At 37.0% G+C, this 20677-nt stretch overlaps 1 protein-coding gene across 6 annotated transcripts in view; it reads right to left on the reverse strand.

The window, feature by feature from the left end:
• Positions 1 to 20677, reverse strand: part of PTPRZ1 (protein tyrosine phosphatase, receptor type Z1) — a 125153-nt gene that overhangs the window by 48487 nt on the left and 55989 nt on the right. For 5 of the 6 annotated variants that reach the window (XM_026051690.1, XM_026051689.1, XM_026051687.1 and 2 more), the window contains exons 3-8: positions 11411 to 11590; positions 9498 to 9649; positions 7967 to 8062; positions 7645 to 7711; positions 3653 to 3810; positions 2920 to 3070 (exon numbers count right to left, since the gene is read on the reverse strand). In XM_026051690.1, the coding sequence (XP_025907475.1) occupies positions 2920 to 3070; positions 3653 to 3810; positions 7645 to 7711; positions 7967 to 8062; positions 9498 to 9649; positions 11411 to 11590 (804 nt within the window). Of the gene's footprint in view, positions 1 to 2919; positions 3071 to 3652; positions 3811 to 7644; positions 7712 to 7966; positions 8063 to 9497; positions 9650 to 11410; positions 11591 to 20476; positions 20526 to 20677 lie in introns of those variants that run through there. The other variant, XM_026051686.1, reaches the window with a different exon arrangement.

Raw genomic sequence — 20677 nt, forward strand, 5'->3', positions numbered from 1 at the left:
GTTTATAGGAATAAATGATGATTTCTAGCTGTAAATGCATTTTCATGCAAGCTTGGGGTGGTAGAGATAAAGGTTTAAAATTTCAGAAAGCTTTTTATAATTGAATCATCAAGGATACTTTGCCAAGATTAGTTATTTTAATCTGATTCTTACATACATATGCTTATCACATAGGAAAACTACATGTATCTCCAAGTATTCAGGTTTGCAGAATAAAATATCTCCCATACATTCACTAAAGCAGCTCTTACACATCAAAAATGTTGACTTTGTCTCTGCATGAAAATATAATATATTGCTGAAACTTGAATAGAGAGATTTTAGCCTTTCTAAGAAAACTTATCTCTGACTAAGAAAACTGGACTCTGCATTATAAACAACAGGAGAAAACTGAGTTCCCAAGTTTCACAACATAAACATCATTTTTCAGTTAGGTATGAGAGTCTCAGGTCCCACTCTTGCCATTTTTTCCTGTGTTGTCCAAAGGAATTTCAATTTTTTATTTTCTGTTTACTACTACTAAGTTAAATCAAATAAGAAACATGCACATCTATTTATTTGCTCTTCAAAACTTATCCATGCTACAGTTTTTACATCTGATTATTTAAACTTAGTGATTCCTAAGGCTTTTATTTATCTTCTGTTAAAATGCTAACGTAAAATCAAAACATAAATGCTCTTCTAATGCTGCACATTAAACAAATCCAGCAATTGCATTTTGTGTCTATATATTCATGTGGTATTTTGTGTCTATTTACCCATGTGTATACATGTTTATATATGTATGCATACATGAGATTGCAGATACATACTGCATATAAATATTAACATACATGTAAAATATATATAAATAAGGAGATTTTAAATTTTACTGGTTGTCTTCTGTTCCCCCTTGCCTATGGACAAAAGAGAGTTTTAACCTATATTTGATTACTTTAAATACCTAGTTTGGAATAAATGCTACATGTGTTTGTTGCCAGGGTGATGTGAGCACAGAGCACTTTTTCTTAAACTCAGTAGATTGAAACCCTTTTGTTCTGTGTTATGCAAGTCTATCAGTCAACGGTGAAGAAGCTTATTGTCTACCTTGAAACTGGAAGCTAGAGTAAAAGAAAAATTCTGTGCTCTTGATATGCTAAGTATGAAATTTTAATTGCACATACAGAGGTATTTGGTTTGATCTGTACAACACATTTAATCATTACATGAAGCTCAAGGTGCCACCTGTTTTAAATGGTATAACCAAATGCAGATAGGGATCCTCAAATCCATAGACTGGGGCATTCCTTCTTTATGGATACTGAACTCACAGAAAACAGAACAGACTCGCAGAAACTCTGCGACAATGCGGAATGGGCCCGGTTGGAAGCAACTTCCTGCACAGCTAAACTTGCACACTGCTGTGAGAAGGCACATGGTAAGCTCCTTCAGGAATGATAGGAAGGGATCACATGGCATGACAGGAAGGGAGCAAGGCCCCTTCATACACAAGATAATCCAGTCCATCTCCGTACAAAACCAGGTTAGGGTGGCACAACTGGCAGTGGCTTCTTCCTATTGCAGCTCCTGAACTGAAGAGGTCAAGGCCAAGGGAAACGCAGCCATCAAGGAGGCAAGTGGATAACAAGGGCAGCAGGGTCATGGGCTCTGTCTTCAAAGCCCTTTGCCCATCACATTTCTTCACCATAGATTGACTGCTTTACAAAGGACTGAAAAGATTCATATCTTTCCTATGGCATGGACATTAGCAGAGGTGCACTACTCTGTGATTAGGCTCCCAGAGGCCTTCATGAAAGAGGGATTTTGGGAAAGACTCTCTTCAATTATCTGCTGTGTCTGTGGGCTATATTTTGAAAGAGCAGTTTATTTGTCCTAATTTGCTCAACTGTTGCAGCTCAATTCTGTATTCCTTCTCCATGTTGCATAAAAAGTTCAAAGACCAATCTGTTCATGGGCACATATCTGAAGAGTTCATGAGAAACTGCAGTCAAAACAGAAACGTCTCTGGCCGGCTATAGGATTGAAGCAGTAAAGCTGTCCTGAACTGTGCTGTGAAGCAAAGAAGCACCACGTGAGTGTGCAGGGGTCCCTGCGGCACTCCTGAATGATGGACATCTCACTTGGTTCCATGCACAGAATCCTTCCAGCTGGAAGGGAAACAACATTCACCCAACTAAGACAAACTAAAATAAAAACATGCTTGTTTTCATTCTGGAGAATACTTATGCCACACATTTTAGTCATTTGTACATATCAAATTAATTACAGTTCAGTACAACTGTGTTTAAGAATCTATCCCCATCCTAGCAGCAGTTCAGCCTCAGCATTTACTGCTAGAGGGTGAACAGTCTTCCTTTGCTTGTGAATATAAAAATAATTTACTTTCATATTTAGTTCTAGATTTGGCTTTCCATTACATAACATACTGTTTTGGTCATGTAGCCTCCACTGTTTTAGGTTTTAGAGTAAAAGAGAGAACAGAATTTGGCTTCCAGGATTCTCTGTACCTATATCACCTTGAGGATGATATTAATTTTATGATCTTACTCCAGTTTCTTTTGGAGAAACATCCACATTATACAACTGAGAACAAGATGGGTTTGTAGAATGAAATCCTCGTGTAGCCCCTGAAATAGCATCTTTGTTTAGATCTGAAACCCATGAAAAGGGCAGTGCAAGAAAGCTTGAACTGATGTGATCTTCATTGAACATTTGGTCAAGACAAGCTTTTAATTTTCCACTTCGTTTAATCTGATGTTTATGAGTGCTTGTTTTTTTTCTTCTGAAGTGATAGATTTATTAATAATCATAGTGTGCTATTTTCTGCACAATTTAAAATGTGTATCCTGATATAAGAATGAACTTTGTATTTAAAATTCTTTCCACCTGTAAAGAGAGGAATATCTGTTCAACAAATACCTGCTTCATGAATTTCTTCTTGTCCAGTGTAAGAGGAAAACACTTGCCCAAAGAACTCATATTGCTGTTCTCTGAAGTTGTTTTGCAGATAGTCCATCAGCATAACATAGCCAGACTGCTGCATTGTAAGGACTTCACAGAATACAGATAGCTAAAGAAAGTGAGAAAAGAAGAAATGTCAGAAGTCATAGCAAATTAACTAGATTCCAATAACAGACAAAACCCAGGGGAGGAGCTGAGGTATAAACTCTCCCAATTGATTTCTCTCAGGCGGTACTGAACCTTTTTTGGTCTGTACCAGCAATGAATCATTACTCCACCTCTATTCCCTAACCACTTTGCTGCTGGAGCAATTCCTGACCCTTTCACCACCAGTTATCCTGGGGAATATGGAAAGAGTGTTTTATGCTTTTCTTAATATAGGCCAAAAGTCAAAATAGCTTTTGGAGTTAGAAAGTGCATGGAAGTTAGGAAGTCCTGGAAGGAAAGCAAAGACTCAGAATCTAGTACTAAACTCAACAAGGCAAAAGATAACTCATGTTAGTAATGTACTGGTATAGATATAAATGATAAAGACATAGCTAGATTTAACAGCTTCATTAAAAAAATCTAAATAAAAGGAATATCAGTTTGTTGTCTGGTAATGAATACTATGAACTTTTAACACATACATAAAAACTGTTTTTCTCTGGAGTTAAGAACAATTGTGGATTTAACACATTAAATAAGTGACCTGGTCTTCAGAAATAGTAATGGTATCTTTAAATACAATCCATTCAACTGTTTCAGAGCAGGGAGGAGCTGATAAAGATCCATTATATGTGTAATACTTGTCTGTTGCATTTGGTAGAAGGTTCAGCAAAACAAATGGCTCTAAGGCAGCCTGCTTTCCTGAAAAAAAAAAAAAAAAAAGACCTTCATAGTCATACAACTAAAACATTGGAGAAACACTGAATAAATAGAACTACAACTCTACAAACAAGTTTCTGTTATGGAAACAAGCTAATTTTCAATGTATTCAAAATTCCACTTGGCGTGCAGGCAAATTACTGTCTAGTTTCAGTAAATATCGTTCAATAACAATTTTGTGTAGTTGGGAAAATCTAATAAGTTATGTCAGTAATAAAGTAACCAATTCACTCTTTCCCAGTGACTCCCTCACTGATAATTATACTAGCACGTCTGAGATCTAACTAAAGAATTCCAAAGAAAAAATATTTAAATCATTGAACATGGTCTCATGAGACGGTTTCAAACTCTACCTAAATTTGGTCAAGCTGTTGCATTCTCACAGGATCTTAGCCTCTGCAGAAACTTAATGCCAGGGGAAATATCACCATGTTAGACCTGAGTTATATCACTCCCATGTATAAAAGCATCACTTTTGCAGATCTTGGAGTTTTAACATGGTGATAATACAGTGAAAAGCTGTAACAGATTTACACAAAGCAAGAAATGAGGAAAAATCCTCCTCTGGGAGAGTATGACATTTCTCTTTATTGTCCTGGGAAAATGCCACCTTTTTCAGGTCATTGATTTACCTGGGGCCTGCTCTGATCAAATTGTGTCTGAGGAGAAGCAGAAGATCAACCCAGAAAACAGCAACTTGATATTCTTATGATTGTATTTTTAATTTCAGGGCGATTATCAAGGATCTGCTTTATTGATAGATACTTCCAAAATAGTATTTATTATTTATATCTTGGAATAAATGAATATTAATACTGTAATACTGTCAACTTGTGGTTTCCTAGATATATTTCTTCTTGAAACCCTAGGTTGGAGTGCTGACCTGTCCTTGCCTTCATAATTCCTTCCAAATTCAGTGAGAACAATAAGTTACATCAACGATTTGTTATAAATCATTGGGGTTTTTTTTCTGTACAGGGACTGTTATTGCCCTGAGTTAAGTTTTAAGAGCTAGCTCTTCCCCTCTCTCTTAGCAAGATATAGTAAAATGGAAATGTATGTCAGAATTGAGAAAAGCACCTTATTTCTGCTGTTTACATGTTATTCACCTTCAGATTTTAGCTATTATCATTGAGTGTCTGTCTAATGCATGGCAATTGTAATAATGCAAAATGAATGGCTAACCCATTTTAGACAGAGACGTAGGCCCATGAAACTTTTCATTTGTACTATGAAAACTATTACGGACTTCGCACCATTGGATTTAAAATACCATTTAATTAGATTGACAATCTAGAGTCTAAAACCAAATATCTCTGTGGAATTATGAGAGACAGGTTATCTAAAAGGAACAAGACAGTTCACAGAATCACAAAATGGTTGAGGTTGGAAGGGACCTCTATAGCTCAACTAGTCCAAACCCCCTGCTCAGCAGGGAAACCTGGAGCACACTGATGTGTTTATAGAAGCCCTTCCCGTTGTCCCTGACATCTCTTGCTAACTCTAATTCCAAATGGGCTTTGGCTTTCCTTGTTGCATCCCTGCATTCTCTGACAATGTGTCTATATTCTTCCCATGCTCAGTTACTCTAATTCAAATATGCAAAACAGAAGATATGACTGACAAGGACAGATCACCTATAAAGCAGACAAGGACACATCATGTGCTATACATGTTCCTTGAGAATGAGCAACTTGATTTATTCATGACCTGAATTTTCAGAGCTCATTTGCATTTTATTCAAGAAAATCATATTTTGCTCAGTGCTGAAGTGCCACATACTAGCTGTAGTTTGAGTCTTGGTGTCTGTAGTTTTTTAACTCCTACTCAGGGCTGTAGGGCAGCATCTGCCTTGATGAAATACTCTTTCATCTATGTGTCTCATGTAATAAGACCCTCAGAAATAATGAATCCTATCTGCTATTCATGCCCAGCTCCTCTCTCTGTAAGTTAGAAAATGTAGTCCTTGTAATATTTATTGATTTTTTTTTTTCCTGACAAGATCAATTGCAATTTTAGCATGGTTCCTTCAAAAACTCTTAAAATAGTGACACCAATAGCCTTAGCACTTTAAACTCATCAATCCTAAAGGATTTTACAAAATACAAGTATTCTAAGGTATAGAGAAACTGAGACAAAGTAAGCCTTTTCTTTAGGATTATGGCCACGATGCAAAAAATATCCCTGCTGAAGACAGTGCACATTCATATGTTTCTTGAAGCCACTGTGAAATAGAGTTAGAAATAGAGTTAGAAAGCTAAGGAAGTATGGGTGAGATGAGTTGACAGTGGGGTGGATTGAGAACTGGCTGGATGGCAGAGCTCAGAGGGATGGCAGAGCTCAGAGGGTGGTGATAAATGAGGCCGAGTCTAGTGGAGGCCAGTGGTGCCCCCCAGGGATCAGTACTGAGTTTAGCACTGTTCAACTTGCTCATCAATGACTTGGACAAGCGCACAGAGACTTGCACTTCCTGTGCAAGTTTGCAGATGATAAAAAATACCCTGGGTGGAGTAGATGGACACTCTAGAAGACTGTGCTGCCATTCAGAGGGACCTAGACAGGCTGGAGAGTTGGGCAGAGAGGAAACTCATGCGATTCAACAAGGACTAGTCCTGGGAAGAACAACCCCAGGCAGCAGTACAGGTTAGGGGGTGGTTGACCTGCTTTAAAGCCATTCTGTGGAGAGGGATTTGGGAGTCCTGGTTGGCAAGAAGTTAACTATGAGTCAGCAGGGTGCCCTTGTGGCCAAGAAGGCCAATGGGATCCTGGCCTGCATCAGGAGGAGTGTTGCCAGCAGGTCGAAGGAGGAGATGATCCTGCCCCTCAGCTCTGGTGAAGCCACACCTGCCACACCTGGAGTACTGAGGAAAGAGTAAGCGAGCTGGGCCTGTTTAGCCTGGAGAAGAGAAAGCTGAGAGGAGATCTGATCAACATGTGTAAGTAGCTGAGGGGAGAATGTAGGGAGGATGGGGTCAAGCCTTTCTCAGTGGTGGCCAGTGATAGGAAAAGGGATAATGGGTGTAAGTTGAAACATAGGAAGTGTGTTTTCTCAGATCCTCCATGTGAGGATGAGGTGTCCTTCCTCCCAACTCCATGTGAGGAAGAACTTTCCTGTGAGGGTTACTGAGCTGTGGAACAGGCTGCCCAGGGAGACTGTGGAGTCCACTTCTCTGGAGATCTTCCAAAGCTGTCAGGATGCCACCCTGTGCCACGTGCTCGAAGATTTCCTGCTTTAGCAGGGAGTTGGACTAGATGATCCCTAAAAGTCCCTTCCAACCTCAACCATTTTGTGATTCTATGATTCTGTGATCCCATACTGTGAGGAATTTTAAAATACCATAGTGACATTTGGTTTCAATACTCCAAGTGCAAATGTAATACAAATGGAGTAGCTCAGATATACACAAGGGTAAATGCAAAAAAATATAATCTCCACAGAGTGTACAGAATACTAATATTCATATAACTTACACTTGTAAGGTACATCTTGGATTGTTGCAATGGTGTTATTTTCGTTCTTACAGTATATGAAATTCAGAAATTTATGACTAAGAAACATCTCAAAATAAATCAACCTTTAGAGTGTTAGAGTGTAAATTCCTTGTGATAATTGTATTTGTTCATTTATACCTACTGCTGTTACTACAAATATATTCAATTTGGGGCAAATTAAATAAATAAATATTTTTGTTTCTAATAAAATAGATTCAGCTAAGCATTAGCAATCTGCATAAAACCATCCCTTCAAGAAGTTTTACATAATTATGATGAAATTAAATTAGTCTAATCAATAATAAATATTAGGGATGAACTTACCAAAACGACTAACACTATCTACTCCATTAATTACTGAATTATAATCCGGATTGTCTTCTGGCCCAATCTGTTAAAAAGAAATTGTATTTTTTTTTCGAAATAGGCTTTATGAAAAAAAATAAGGTCACATTTTAACATGACAATTACAGATCATATAAAGCAAAACAAGCATGTTTGTCTTTTAGATTTTTTTGTGAAAATAAATTAGAAAACATGTACAATTTTTTGACTCACAGATCATACATTGGAACCAGTTAAATTCAGTTTGAACATCTGCTACATTTCAAAGCTTATTTAATGCCACAAAGAAATATTTGTTTACCTCAAACAAAACTGATAAAGCTCTTAACTTTCCATTTCCTTTGATTGCCTCTTCAAAATTTGTAAACTGATCTGCATCATAGCAGTAGATTTGCATCTGCAAATAAAATATATTCAAATGTTACATATACAAAATACATTTTTTTTAATTAATACATTTACTTAAATTCCTAGTCCTTTAAAAATGAATTTATTATGAGTACATGGCTTTGTTGTACATCTCACATGCATTATCTAAAAATTCAGAGTGGAATTAATCAGCTTTTAACTATCTATGGACTATCAGTTTTAGAAGACCATTAAGTTTGCACGAAATATCCTTTCAAGGAGCATGTCACTTGCTATCAACCATAAAATAAGACTAGGTTATACTACCTTATACTGGACTGCTACTGATTTAGAGGTGAGTCCCTAAGTCAGGGGTAACCACCTCATAAGTTACAATAAGGCAGAATTTCCCCATGGAACCTGTCTCAGAGTAAATTTAGAGAAGCATTGGCAATAAAAAATTGCCAGGTATTCCGGGACCTCATTGAAGTGTAGTGCTGAGCATTGGACCCAGTCCAGCCGCCTTTCTTTGTTGCAGTTGGTAAATCCCTTCTCATGCAAGGTCCCGGATACAAGGTGAGAGTTTGCTACTCCTGCTGTACCTTTGTGAGACAGCAATGGTGGAGCATCTTCTGCTTGATGCCATGGCAGGAGTATAAGTGGAAATTTTACAATGGCTCTGAGATAGGGAAAGCCAGCATGCTGGCCACAGCTCTCCATGGAGCTGGGGAAGAGACCACCAGTGCCCCACTGCTTTGCTCCAACAGCTCCAAAACCAATAGCATTTTTAGTGAGGAGCAGCATGGTTGGGTGCCACAGCACCTTTTGGTCTGAAAATGAGCACAGCCTCTTTAAGGGGTAGGAGTGTGCAATCAGAGTGCCTCCATGGCACTCAGCTCATCAGGAGCTGCTTCTCCTCTGCATTCCCCAACTCCTACAAGCTGGGAGGGACCGTCACTATGTCTGTGGGAGAAGCAGCGAACTGGAGCATCCTTAGCTGGGCTCAGCAGGAGCCTCGAGCTTCTCTTGTGCGCTGGCTCCTGGCTTGCCCTCTAGCTCCTGGGTCCAAGCTTGGCCAGGGTTTTGAATCCGTGCAGCTCAGCAGCTCCTCGGTGCAGCTCCTGCTGTCTCATTACAATGCCTTAGTTCTGAGAAAGCACCTCTGCACTTCAAATAACCCCTTACTGTACAATCAGATAGGCTCTAAGAAGTTTAACAATTATTGCCAGTTTGGCCTTTATCAGATTAGTTGAAGCAACCTGTAATGCACTCTTAAAAAACATGTGTGAAAATGCAGTTAAGTATCTTCAGTGTGCCTCACATTTTTTTTTCCAAATCATTCAAATCATACATCATTTAAATATTAATTTTGATTTAAGCAACGATTATACACAGAAATAGTCTTTAAATATACTATAGTTATTAAATAAACGTTGTGACTGTCAGCAGATAGTAACATCCTCAAAATCTACTCCGTATTTTACCTCAAGAGGAAATTTCCGTCCTTCCAAACTATGTTCTGATCCATCTGATGATATGTTGCATTTTCCCCAGTGAAAGGTGATCTTACTTGCTTTAAATATTGTGTCTAAGCTGCCTCCACTTACATAGTAATCATTTGTCAGGTTAACTTCCACTGAAGAAAGAGAGAGAGAGAGAGAGAAAAGGATGGTCAGGATAAAAGCCAGCCAAGGCATCTATGATACTGGTAAAATAAAGTAAAAAAAAAAGGTAAATATTTTAAGGTTCCTTTTCTGCCCTCCAAAAGCAACTTGGTGGAAAGTTGATTATTTAAACCAAGTAAAACATGTGTTAATACTGGGTTAATTAATATATTTCATTTTTATTCATGCTGAAACTCATAAAATAACTATCCACTGAGGTGAATTATTTTTACAATTCCCTCTCATCTGAAACTAGCCACAGAATCACACCTAACCTAAGCTCCTGAAAAATGGCTTAGCCATGAAAATGTCCCTTTAAGATGAGAAATCCATAAAACACAGTGTTTCCTGAAAGCATATGTGGTTGTAAAAAGAGACCTCTGCCATTAATTTTAATTCTGGATACATATCATGAAGCAAAAGCTACAAATGAAAATTTTACGCAGTTACAAGAAAGACTGTCCTGTGTGCAAGAGCCTTTAATTGTAAAACATTTTGGCACAGAAATAAGTGATGACGAGTCTTCACCAGGCTGTAGTAGTAGTATGTGAACTGTTAAAAGACTGAACATTTTTCTACTGGAAGGAATTGGAAGGGTGGAAAAGACTGAAACTCCACGTCTGGCTTTTCCACCTCTGTGGATTGTGAATTGTTTGACCTCTGGCTAAAACAGTGATAGTGGAGCTCAGCTTCCTTTTATTCCTCCTCTCAAGACCTTGAAGACAAATTTAACTGAAAGGCTTAGCAGTTCCTTTCACAGTATTTGAATTGCTACAGGGGAGGAAAAGCTCAGATCACTTTTAAGTCTTTAAAGAGTTTTTCCTCAGAGCTCTCATTTAAGGAGAAATGAACTATTTATCTCAGCTAGGAGGACAAGAGGGATGTAAACAATTGTTGAGCACTGGGTAAGAAGTACTTGATGGTGTGAAGAACAGAAACTGGAAACAATGACACTAAAATAAAATAATATTCAATGGTTCCTACAGTATCTAGTAGAAGCTTGGAGATGGTCATTAAGGAGAAGTGCTTCCAAACAAGCAGTTCCTGGTACTGTTCTACATTTATACAGCAAAGTGGTTGTAAAAACATTCATTTGGCAATGCAAATGTCACCAGAAGCTTCTTTTGCAGTAAGTTAAAATAGGCATTTGTAGGCATAGTTCATCTCTTCCTAAAATACATTTCTAGACCATTGGATTTACAGGTGCTATTATCCAATAGTTAGAAAGAAGAAAGGAAGAAAAATAGGTCCAATATTTTCTTCTTTGACTATAATAGGAAGCTGAAGGGAATAATTTAGATACAAAGGTCTAAATTACAGATTTTTAAAGACAGGTGAAATGAATTCCAACCTCCATATTTGAAACAGCTAGTCCATGAAGAGCTTCTAGATGGTTAATTTACACATACTTTAAAAAAGTATATATAGGACTCCTGATGAGATATTATTAATCATGTGATTGCTGTTTCTGTTTGTGCGTATATTTCCTTTATTTGTGTGTATATTTCCTTCTTTTTTATTTTTTTTTTTCTGTTTTAGTGGCTTCTCTATTATGCTTGGCCACTGCCATCATATGTTTGTTTTGTTTTGCTTTACTTTATGGCTGAACTTAGAAGCACAAATGCTAGGGAAAAATAAAATGGAAAATGAAAAAACATTAAAGTCCTTGGCTTACTGTCCTATATCTTTTTTTTTGATTCATTCAAATCTGCACATGAAATCTAAATTCTTACCTGTTTTGCCAGTATTGTGAATGAATGTATCTTCCGAAGTTTCTTTTTCCCACCCATGGAATTTAAGTTTCTTCAAATTCACATTTACTTGGGTAAGATCTTCGTCTATATTAATAGGAGATTGTCTGGCACCATTGCAGGATGAGTATTTCTTTCCCCAATTCTTTTGGTTCAAAGTTCCTAGAAATGATAATATTTGGAATAAACAGTTACACACTTTGAATGGGACATTTAAAACCTAAATTGGTTCTTATAAACTCCTTAAAATTAAGGAGTTTATTAAACTCCTTATTAAACTCCTTATTATCTCCTTATTAAACTCCTTAAAATAAAATTATATTATGACCACTTAAAAAGTGAAGCATATAAGATCATGAATCCCCAGAGAAAGAAGAAAACAAAAAAATGTACACATGGTATGCAACAATAAAAAATAGCAATTAAATAAATTTTCCAATGAAACAAACTGTAATTCAAAAATCTTCAGTAATTGCTGCAAAATCTTCCTTTTTGGACAGCTCTTTTTATCACCTGAATGTTTCTGCCCATTAAAGTCAATCGGCATTGTTTCTGCCCATTAAAGTCAATCCATCAATAAGATCTCTAAATAAACAAAAGCAATAATATCTTTAAAATATACTTATGCAAATGAAAGAAGTAAAAGTGATTTCATCCTGAAAAGGTTAGCGATACAGTGGATAGAGTGAGTGGACATATGGGCTTTGCCCATAGAGGACTCTGTGCTTAAGCTCTTCAGACATTTCTCTACAACCGGAGAAGGGCAGATAAGGAGCTTTGCACTTCAGTGGGGCACATTTGCCAGGGCAGAAGGGATCATCATTTCACTTCACAGCAGCATTTCACTTCAGACAATTTTATACACAGCCAAAATGGACTTGAATTACACCAAAATTTTCCATGGAAAATGCTCAGGTATTGAAGGTATCAATGCAATGGGTTCAGAGCTGTTCTGAGAATATTTTAATTATACTAGATTTGTTTATTTACATACACACATACATAAAAACATAAATACTTTTTCCTGGTAATTCTGGTAACACTTCAAGGGGCTCATTAAAATCAAAGGTTGACTGTACAGGCACACAAACATATAAAATGCTTCAGGTAGCTAGTAGTTAAGAGCTAATATTAATGCATACAAGGTACACATTTGAAGGCTATTAGATGGGCTCAAACAAGGCAATGCTCATTTATAGGCTGCTGTAGTACATCCCAGCCTGTCAGCAGAAGATTTGCTGTATTGTACCCCAGGCAACGACAGGCCTCATATTGCACACAGAAAACTCAGGAAAGGAGACCAGATGCAGCCAATACTGTAACCATGACAATAGGCAGTAATGCAAGATGCTCATCTGGGTAGTTAGCTACCTAGAAACAAAGCTGAGCTAAATTATTCAAGATGTATTGAGTAAAGTGAGTTACCAATATCACCTTGCCAAACCAGGAGTACTGCAGGTCGGATAATATGTAAACTCATTTACACCTTTCAAACAGGAGCAGAAGACACGATTAGGCGTAACATCCAAGGGAACCAAAAGGAATTTTAGTTGTAATGCTATGAATCTGAGTTTCCTGCAGCTGTGGATTACAATTCTGTACTGCTACGCTTGGGAATATCACAATGTGTAAGTTTCCCAGCTCCTCCTCAAGTAATGCTTTTCTTGGCCATTAACTATGAATTATAATATATCACCTGGGTGAATAATGTAAGATTCTGATTTCTAATGTATTTGTCATAAGAAAAGAGCATTTCTCTCTCAAAAGCTTCACTGATTAGATTTTGAGAACAAGTCAACCAAAACTTGGAGATGAATCTGCTAAGGTCTCATATAGCAAATATCACAATTATGAATGGCTTTTAAACACAATAAATCCAAATGTATTTGAATGTGAGCTAGCCAACTTAACTTTTCGTACAACCAAGCTTTCAGACAGGGTCAGGCAGAACGGAAGTAACAGGTATTTGTACCTTGTACCAATTCTCAGATTTCTTCTTGCAACCTTTCAGACTGCCCCTTTTTTCCATGCTTGGTTTCAGCCAACTCGGTGGTTTTCCAAGTTGCAGCAAATTCCTCAGGCCCCTCCCTGGCTCTTTGGAAGGCATTTTTGGCCTAGCTGGCTGCCCAGAGCCACTTTCACTCCTTCCTTTTGCCACAGCCCGTGATTTCCAGAGGTTCCTGCAGCTTGCTCCAGGGAGGAGCAATTTCCTCTCTCCTTCCATTAACCTATACGCTCCCTCTGTCCACCTGCAACCTCTCCTTTAGGATATCACCATGAATCTTTTTCCAACATGCATCTCCCTTATTTAGCTGTCTCTACCAGTCATACTGACCCAGAATCCTGCTTGTTTCTCTCTCACCACTGCACTTTTTTTGCACTTTCTTCCATGTTTATTTTGGTAAATAAAAACTTTCCCAATTTCATACTTTCCCTTTAATTAGTCCACTCTCAAGTTTATTTAAACAAACATATTGAGAAAAATGATAATCTCTTTCCATTTTTCCTAGCTTCATATTTTGTATTTCAGGTTTTGTTATAAAGAATGCAAATTCTTTGATTCAGTTGTCTTATTACTATCTGTGCCTCAGCACATAACACAACAAATCCCTAGTGCAGAGCTAATGATTGCAATAGTAATCTTCACACATCCCAAAAGACAGTATTGTGCCAAACACTGTAATTCATCACAGCATTCTGAGGCAGGGTATGTGGAGTTACTCAGGCTGCCGGCTGTAGGCTGTAGGAAACATGCAATGCCTGTTGCCTAGTTGAAGAAGTTTGTTCTGTCTTTGTAGATGTGAAGATTTGTTAATATTGCCATGAAGAAAGCAGAGAAGTCATAGTCTGATGAAGAACATTATTTTATGTATCCCTGTATGGCCTCAATCCTATGAGGTGAGCTTGCTAAAAAGAGACTTGATAATATTCTACATTTTATTCTATGTAGAAACAATGACAAATTAGTCAAGCAACTTATTGTGTATAAAAGGTTCCTTTTTCATAAAGAGCTTTTCAGCTTGCCCGTTACTGAAATCTTATGACATCTGCAAATCCTTCTTCCCCAAAGAAACTTTAAGAACAGTGATCTTCATGTAATTACATGTTGTAATACAGTTGCCAGTAGACATGTCAAGAGGCTAATCTGTGTATGTTGTATATGAAGGAGATGCAAATACAGTTTCTGCTATTCTTTAATTGACAAAAAGAAAAATACTGTTGTGGTTCTATGCATGTTAAGCAAAATTATACAAAAATAAAAGTACATTCACAGTTGCAAAAGACAAGATATTCCATTAAGATAAATTAACTACCTCTCCCCACCAGATCAGTGAATATTATTTAATTTGAATAAGTATGTGACAGCTTTTAATCCACTTTCTTCTTTGTGGTCCAGCAGTTGGTATAACTGAAAAACTAAATAAGTGAAGGAAAATATTATTTCCTACAATTCCAGCATTATAAACAAATGATCTTAGCATGGAGTAACTCTGGCAATATGGAAGCCCTTTTTGGCAAGTGCTCTAAGTAGAAGATACTGTAGGAAGATGGTACTGAGCACACAAATGAAGACCAGGATTCTCTGTTCATTTCTTAAGTCAAGAGCAAAACCAATTACACAACTACTGAGAAGTTGTATCAAAACCAAGTACACAACTACTACGAAGCTGTATGAAAGGCCCAGAGCCTTTCATAATTAAACATAAACAGGCTCCTGTTTGAAGGAGGACAGTAGGAATATGGATAATTCCAGAAGGACCTGGAGTTCAGTCATGATGGTTCAAAATCTATTTGAAAAGTAAAATAGACTTTGCATAAATCTTGCTAGTTTTGGAGCAGATATTCACTGTGTCTTTATTAGCAAATATTGGAGACTAATATAAATGGATTTATGGAGTGAAATGTAGTGTGGGGGGGAAGAGGGCCAGTGAACCCAAAACCCATAATAATTCAGAAGATTTTTATGTCCCAGGATAGCTCCGTGTGGTGCCACAACTGAATGTCCACTAGCAGCTGAAATGCATTAGGCACACATTTCCTGTTTAATTTCAGCTGAGCTGGGCCCAAGTCATACCTTCCTACAACTTGTGACAAAGACAAGTCACACTTCGAGATAACTTCTGAACCAAATGCCTGGTAAGCGGGGAATAGGCAGGAGTTTTTGTTCTAAAGTAAAACGTTATTGTAAATGCACCCACAGTAGGCAGCAGGTGGTGAAACTGCTGTAGTTTACGTGACTTACAGAAAGCCAAATGTTTTTAACAAGATTGGATTGTTTTACTGTAGGTGTTATAATGGAATTTTGAAAAATACTGTTAGAATTGAACTTTGAAAATGAATTCCCCCAAACTGTGCTTTGTTCAAAAGGAAATCTGAGAAGAATAAAAATGTTCATGACACAACTTGAACTGTGTGCAGAGGAAGCAATGTTTGTTGAAGCTGTCAGCTCCAAAGAAGGAATTGACAATTCACAACGAATGAAAATGCACCTGAACATGTACAGATTACAGGATACATGGAAGACTACTTATTCTGTAACACCTCTTCTTACCCAGGACAGAATGCCCACCTAATTTTTTTCTACCTTTTAGATTTTTTTTTCTAAAAATTGTTCATGTGCAGCTCTGTACTGCATCCTTAGCACCACTGATCTCAGCTGTGCAAGGAGAGGCTAATCCTTGCTGCATACTCTGCTCCTATCTGCTAACAGAAACTTCTGTCCTTTGCTAAAATACTTGGAAGAAATGCATCTGCAAAGAAAATCTGAGTGTCAGTAACCTAAGCAAGTTGAAAGAGAGAGCTGTGAAGCTGCGTGGGCTGTGGTGCCCTGACATACTACAATGCATGCATCCATGGGGCTGTAAATCACTCTGTGAGTATAGTTGCTTACTACTATGCATCAGTGATGACTGTATGGTATAAATAATCTGCTTAAAATGGAAGATGTCCTTTTAAATCAGTGGAAGATATTTACAAAGGACATAAAATATAAACCTCAAACCAAAGGAATTTGATTCTGAATGCATGAAACAAATGCTTGAAATTTCTTCTTACTGAAAAAAGACACAGTTTCTGAAGAAATAGGATGTTAATAATAAAGTTTGGACGTTTTGTTTTAATAATGATGTCAGAAAACTATTAGTGAGGAGACAAGCTATCCTTGGAAGCACTAACTTTTGTTAAGTGTTGTTTTGACTCATTAAGATCATGTTTCTTGTGAATGAAGGTACACTTTCATGTGTGCCCTGAGGAACTGTAAGAAGCCTTAAAGTTAAGGACAGTTACAGAAAAAGAAATGCTTTAAACATATGTCAAGGGGAAGAAGCCATACTTGGTAGATATAAGCTTTGAAATACTGAAAGGCTAAAAGCATTCATGTTACAAATAGTTTTAGTTCAAAACTCAATTCTTATCCATCGCCAAGCATACATCCAGAACTGGCAATATAGCTTGAGTAAAATGAGGGGTAGTACAAAAATAATTGTAAACCTGATTCACAGTTTCTACTATTCCTACCTCACATATTTTGCAAATTAAACTGATGATAATCCTACGGTTTATGTTATAGAGGAAAGAAAAGGGAGATTGATTTTTTTCCTCTACTTAATTTGTTCTTTCACCATTTCATAATCTTTTTCATCTTCTGTGATGTGATTCTGGAGAATGGGCCTTACAAGTAGCATCTGAGTCAGCTGGGATTATTTAGTCTGGAGAAGACGAGTCTCTGGGAAGATCTTATCACTCTACTACCTGAAAGGAGGGTGTAGTGAAATGGAGGTCAATCCCCTCTTCAAAATAACTAGGACAAGAGGAAATGGCCTCAATTTGCACCTTGCCGGATATTAAGAAAAATTTCTACATGGAAATACTAGTCAAGCTTTGGAAGAGTCTGCCCAAGGAAGTGGTGTAGTCACTGTCCTTGGTAGTATTCAAGAAAGGTGTAGATGAGGCACTTGGGGACACGGTTTAGCAGGCATGATGCTGAAGGGCTTACAGTTGGACTCAAAGATCCAACCATACTGATTCTACAATTCTATGATTACTTTTAAAGATATTTTGAATGTACATGGGGAATGAAGGATGTTACCTCTGTGTGGATTGCTTGAATTGGATCTGTCCTAGCAAAAACCTTATTGATTTTGAAAGAGTTAAGTGATTTCAAAGATGATTTACTTTTTTCCTTTTTAGTTTTTTTTTAAAATCTTTTACAAGGATAAACCATGAAAAGAATGTGAATACTTAAACTAGGATGAAGTAGAAGTACAGATACCCAAACAAAATCTGTCCTGAAAACAAAGCTTCATTTCTGATTCACTATTTAGATTGTGTGTACAAACTGGATTACTAGAGCAGACAGAGATCTCATTATGCCTCATGTCATAAGGGCTAGTGGCTTCAGCTTACTATGAAAAGATGTACAATGCAGTTTTTCATTTCCAAGTTAGAAAAGTAATTTCAAATTGTATTTTAGACTGAGTGAAAAGAAAGTTGGACCAAAAGAGAGGTACTAGTCCTGTGTTTCTTTCTACGGTTCGTATTATAGTAGTCCTGATGTGAAAGACTTTAGTCCTCAGAATTGAAAAGTTTGTTTTTGTGTATTGCTAAGAAAAACAAAATTTCAGTTTCATCTTAATGTACATTAGAAGCAATTTGGGGCTTCATGCCCGCGTCTCCAATCTCCAGATTGGTCATCTAACCAAAACCTGAGTGATTCTCACATGCCTCTCATTAAGCTTTCTACAAGATCTTCAGATTGAAAAAAAAAAAAAGGACTTATAGGTGTAAAAAGACTTTTCAGAAAGAGTCAACTCCTTCAGCTTCAGAGAAGGAGTCCTGTCCTCCAGTTTTATTAAGAGTTTTTATGAAATAAAGCATTCTGGATTCTTCCTTTTTTCCTGTGTGCGTTACTTATTTTCTGAACTTAAACTTTGTTCTTCCTCTACATATCTGGTCACTGAGACACTGCTCAATAAAGTATCCCCATCCAAACAAAAGAGAAAATATTTTCTTTTTCATTTCATCCTCACAGAAAAAAACATCATCATATCATAGTTGTTGAGATAAAAAGGAAAACTGTAACAACTATCACAAATAAGGCGACTGGTTATTTTTCATGGTGGAAATCAATCTAAAAATGATTCATAGCCAGACTAAGTGAATTACTGAGTAAAATGTGTAGGAGGATAAATGCCAATGGATAGCTTTCTTTCAATATAGCAACTGTTAGCTGTTCCTCTTCTCCTCCTTTTATTCCTCTATAAATCTGGCTATTGCTGGCTAGTTAGAAAATACATAACGAAATGCTTCTATGCCAGAGATATACAGGACATAATCACTAATGCTCCATTTGTACTGCACTCAACACAATAGATGTTTAGATTTGGAGAAATACTACAGTAGAAAACCACTCAGTGATTTAAGATACCTTTCTCCATTATTTTCATCCCATTGCTCCTGTGTTTGCATTTAAATGCTTCCAGAGAATTATGCAGCTGTATATAATGAAAACATGCCAAGTATTTGTGATAATTAACATAGTTCATAGTTCTAGCTTTGAATCATAATTTTGTTAATTGCCATATACCTAAGATATAATTTTCAAGTAAACTTTAAGTAAAAAAGAAGAGAATTTGTTTTTAATTAGGAAAATATCCCTCTTCTGCCCCCCAAAAAAGGAAAGGGATACACATTCTGCTTTCTGTTTTTGTTTCTTTTTGTGGACTTTTTGACAATATGGGAAGTTAATTGGAAGCTTTAGTTATATCTACACCTTGACAACAGGATGTCAGATTGCCACAAGGTCTCCTTTTCCTACAGTAATACTTAAGAACATGAAGCTGAATACAATATTGTTGTGTGACAAAGATCATTCTAAAATCACAACAGATCAGAGCTGAAAACAGAACTGTTATATGTAGAGCTGATTCAGTTTAAAAAAATAGGCAATGTCTTTTGGCCAGATTAAAGAACATAGCCTATGACTTCTTTTCAAACATCTGATAGTTGTTTTTTTATTTATTATTTATTTTTATTATCTCTTTTTTGTTTGTTTTTTTTCATGCTGGATATCTTAGCAGTAGATGTCAACTAAATTTCATGACATTGTCCAAAGCCTTTTTGGTCTCCCACAAGAAAAGGTCTCCCTATCCATTCCTAAAGTGTTGGCTGTATTTCTGCCAAGGAAGATATAGAAAGTGGGATGGCCACTTTGTCTCCCTAAAGCCTTCTATGTACAAGATACTGGCGAAAATTCTTTGCAATGCAAAACAGCCCCATCACAGCTCAGCTGTTCTCCTGGATATAGACTCAAAACTTACTCTCTTACTGCACCCAGAAGAAAAGGACATATATCATTCTTCTATTACTTAACTACTGGAGCTCTATTCTCCCTCTCCTTCCTGTCCTACAAGCTATATTTGTATGACATGCCCATGTACAGCCTATTTGTAATGTAATGGCTGAATATGTAAAAAAAAATGTATAGAATCAATTGCACCAATTTGAAATGGGCCATAAAAATGCTCTTTAAAGAGAGCATCAACTAGAGCAAAGAAGGGGAAGCAGTTAACAACTTCAAGTACAGCATTCAGCATCTGTCTGTAAGTGATAGCTGCTGTAATCCCAGGAGATGAGCAAAAAGAACCCATCTTCAGTGGCAAGGGACTTTATATTAACCATAGTGCAGTTCCCCATTTAAGTTTAATTGTACTAGGAGTCTTGACTTTTCATTTTTCATTACTATAAGATGCGCTCTTATAAGATGTATTTTAGAAATGATTTTGAGTGGTAGAACCAGGAACTCTATTCTGAAACAAAATGTATCCATGTATTTAAAGCGATCTGCCATTTCCTTCTCAACAGGTTAACAAATCTAACAGCATGCGTGTGTTTTCACTAAGAAAATTATCTTTTTCTCTCCTGTTTTGGTTTGGCCTCCCTTTTTTCACTCTTCCCCTCCCTCCAAGAATATAAAATTTTGATGAGTGATTTCTTAAATTTCATAAAAAAGTATTCTGATATAGCACAAAAGCACTTTTTTCCTGTTACCAAATCTGTGCAGTGTCATGCTGCTTTCTTCTGTTAGAGAACCAGTTGAACAGAACAGATTGGTCTGTCTTCTGATGAATACCTCCATTCAACATAGAGCAGAGAGCAAGGCACTCAACTTGTAGACACTGGATCTCCCACTGCAGATCTTCTCACCTGTGTAGCATATTTCACCATTTATGTTAGATGTATTGAATTAAC

Source organism: Nothoprocta perdicaria, unplaced genomic scaffold, assembly GCF_003342845.1.
Source record: "Nothoprocta perdicaria isolate Ctin4 unplaced genomic scaffold, notPer1 scaffold_79, whole genome shotgun sequence".
Taxonomy (NCBI): domain Eukaryota; kingdom Metazoa; phylum Chordata; class Aves; order Tinamiformes; family Tinamidae; genus Nothoprocta; species Nothoprocta perdicaria.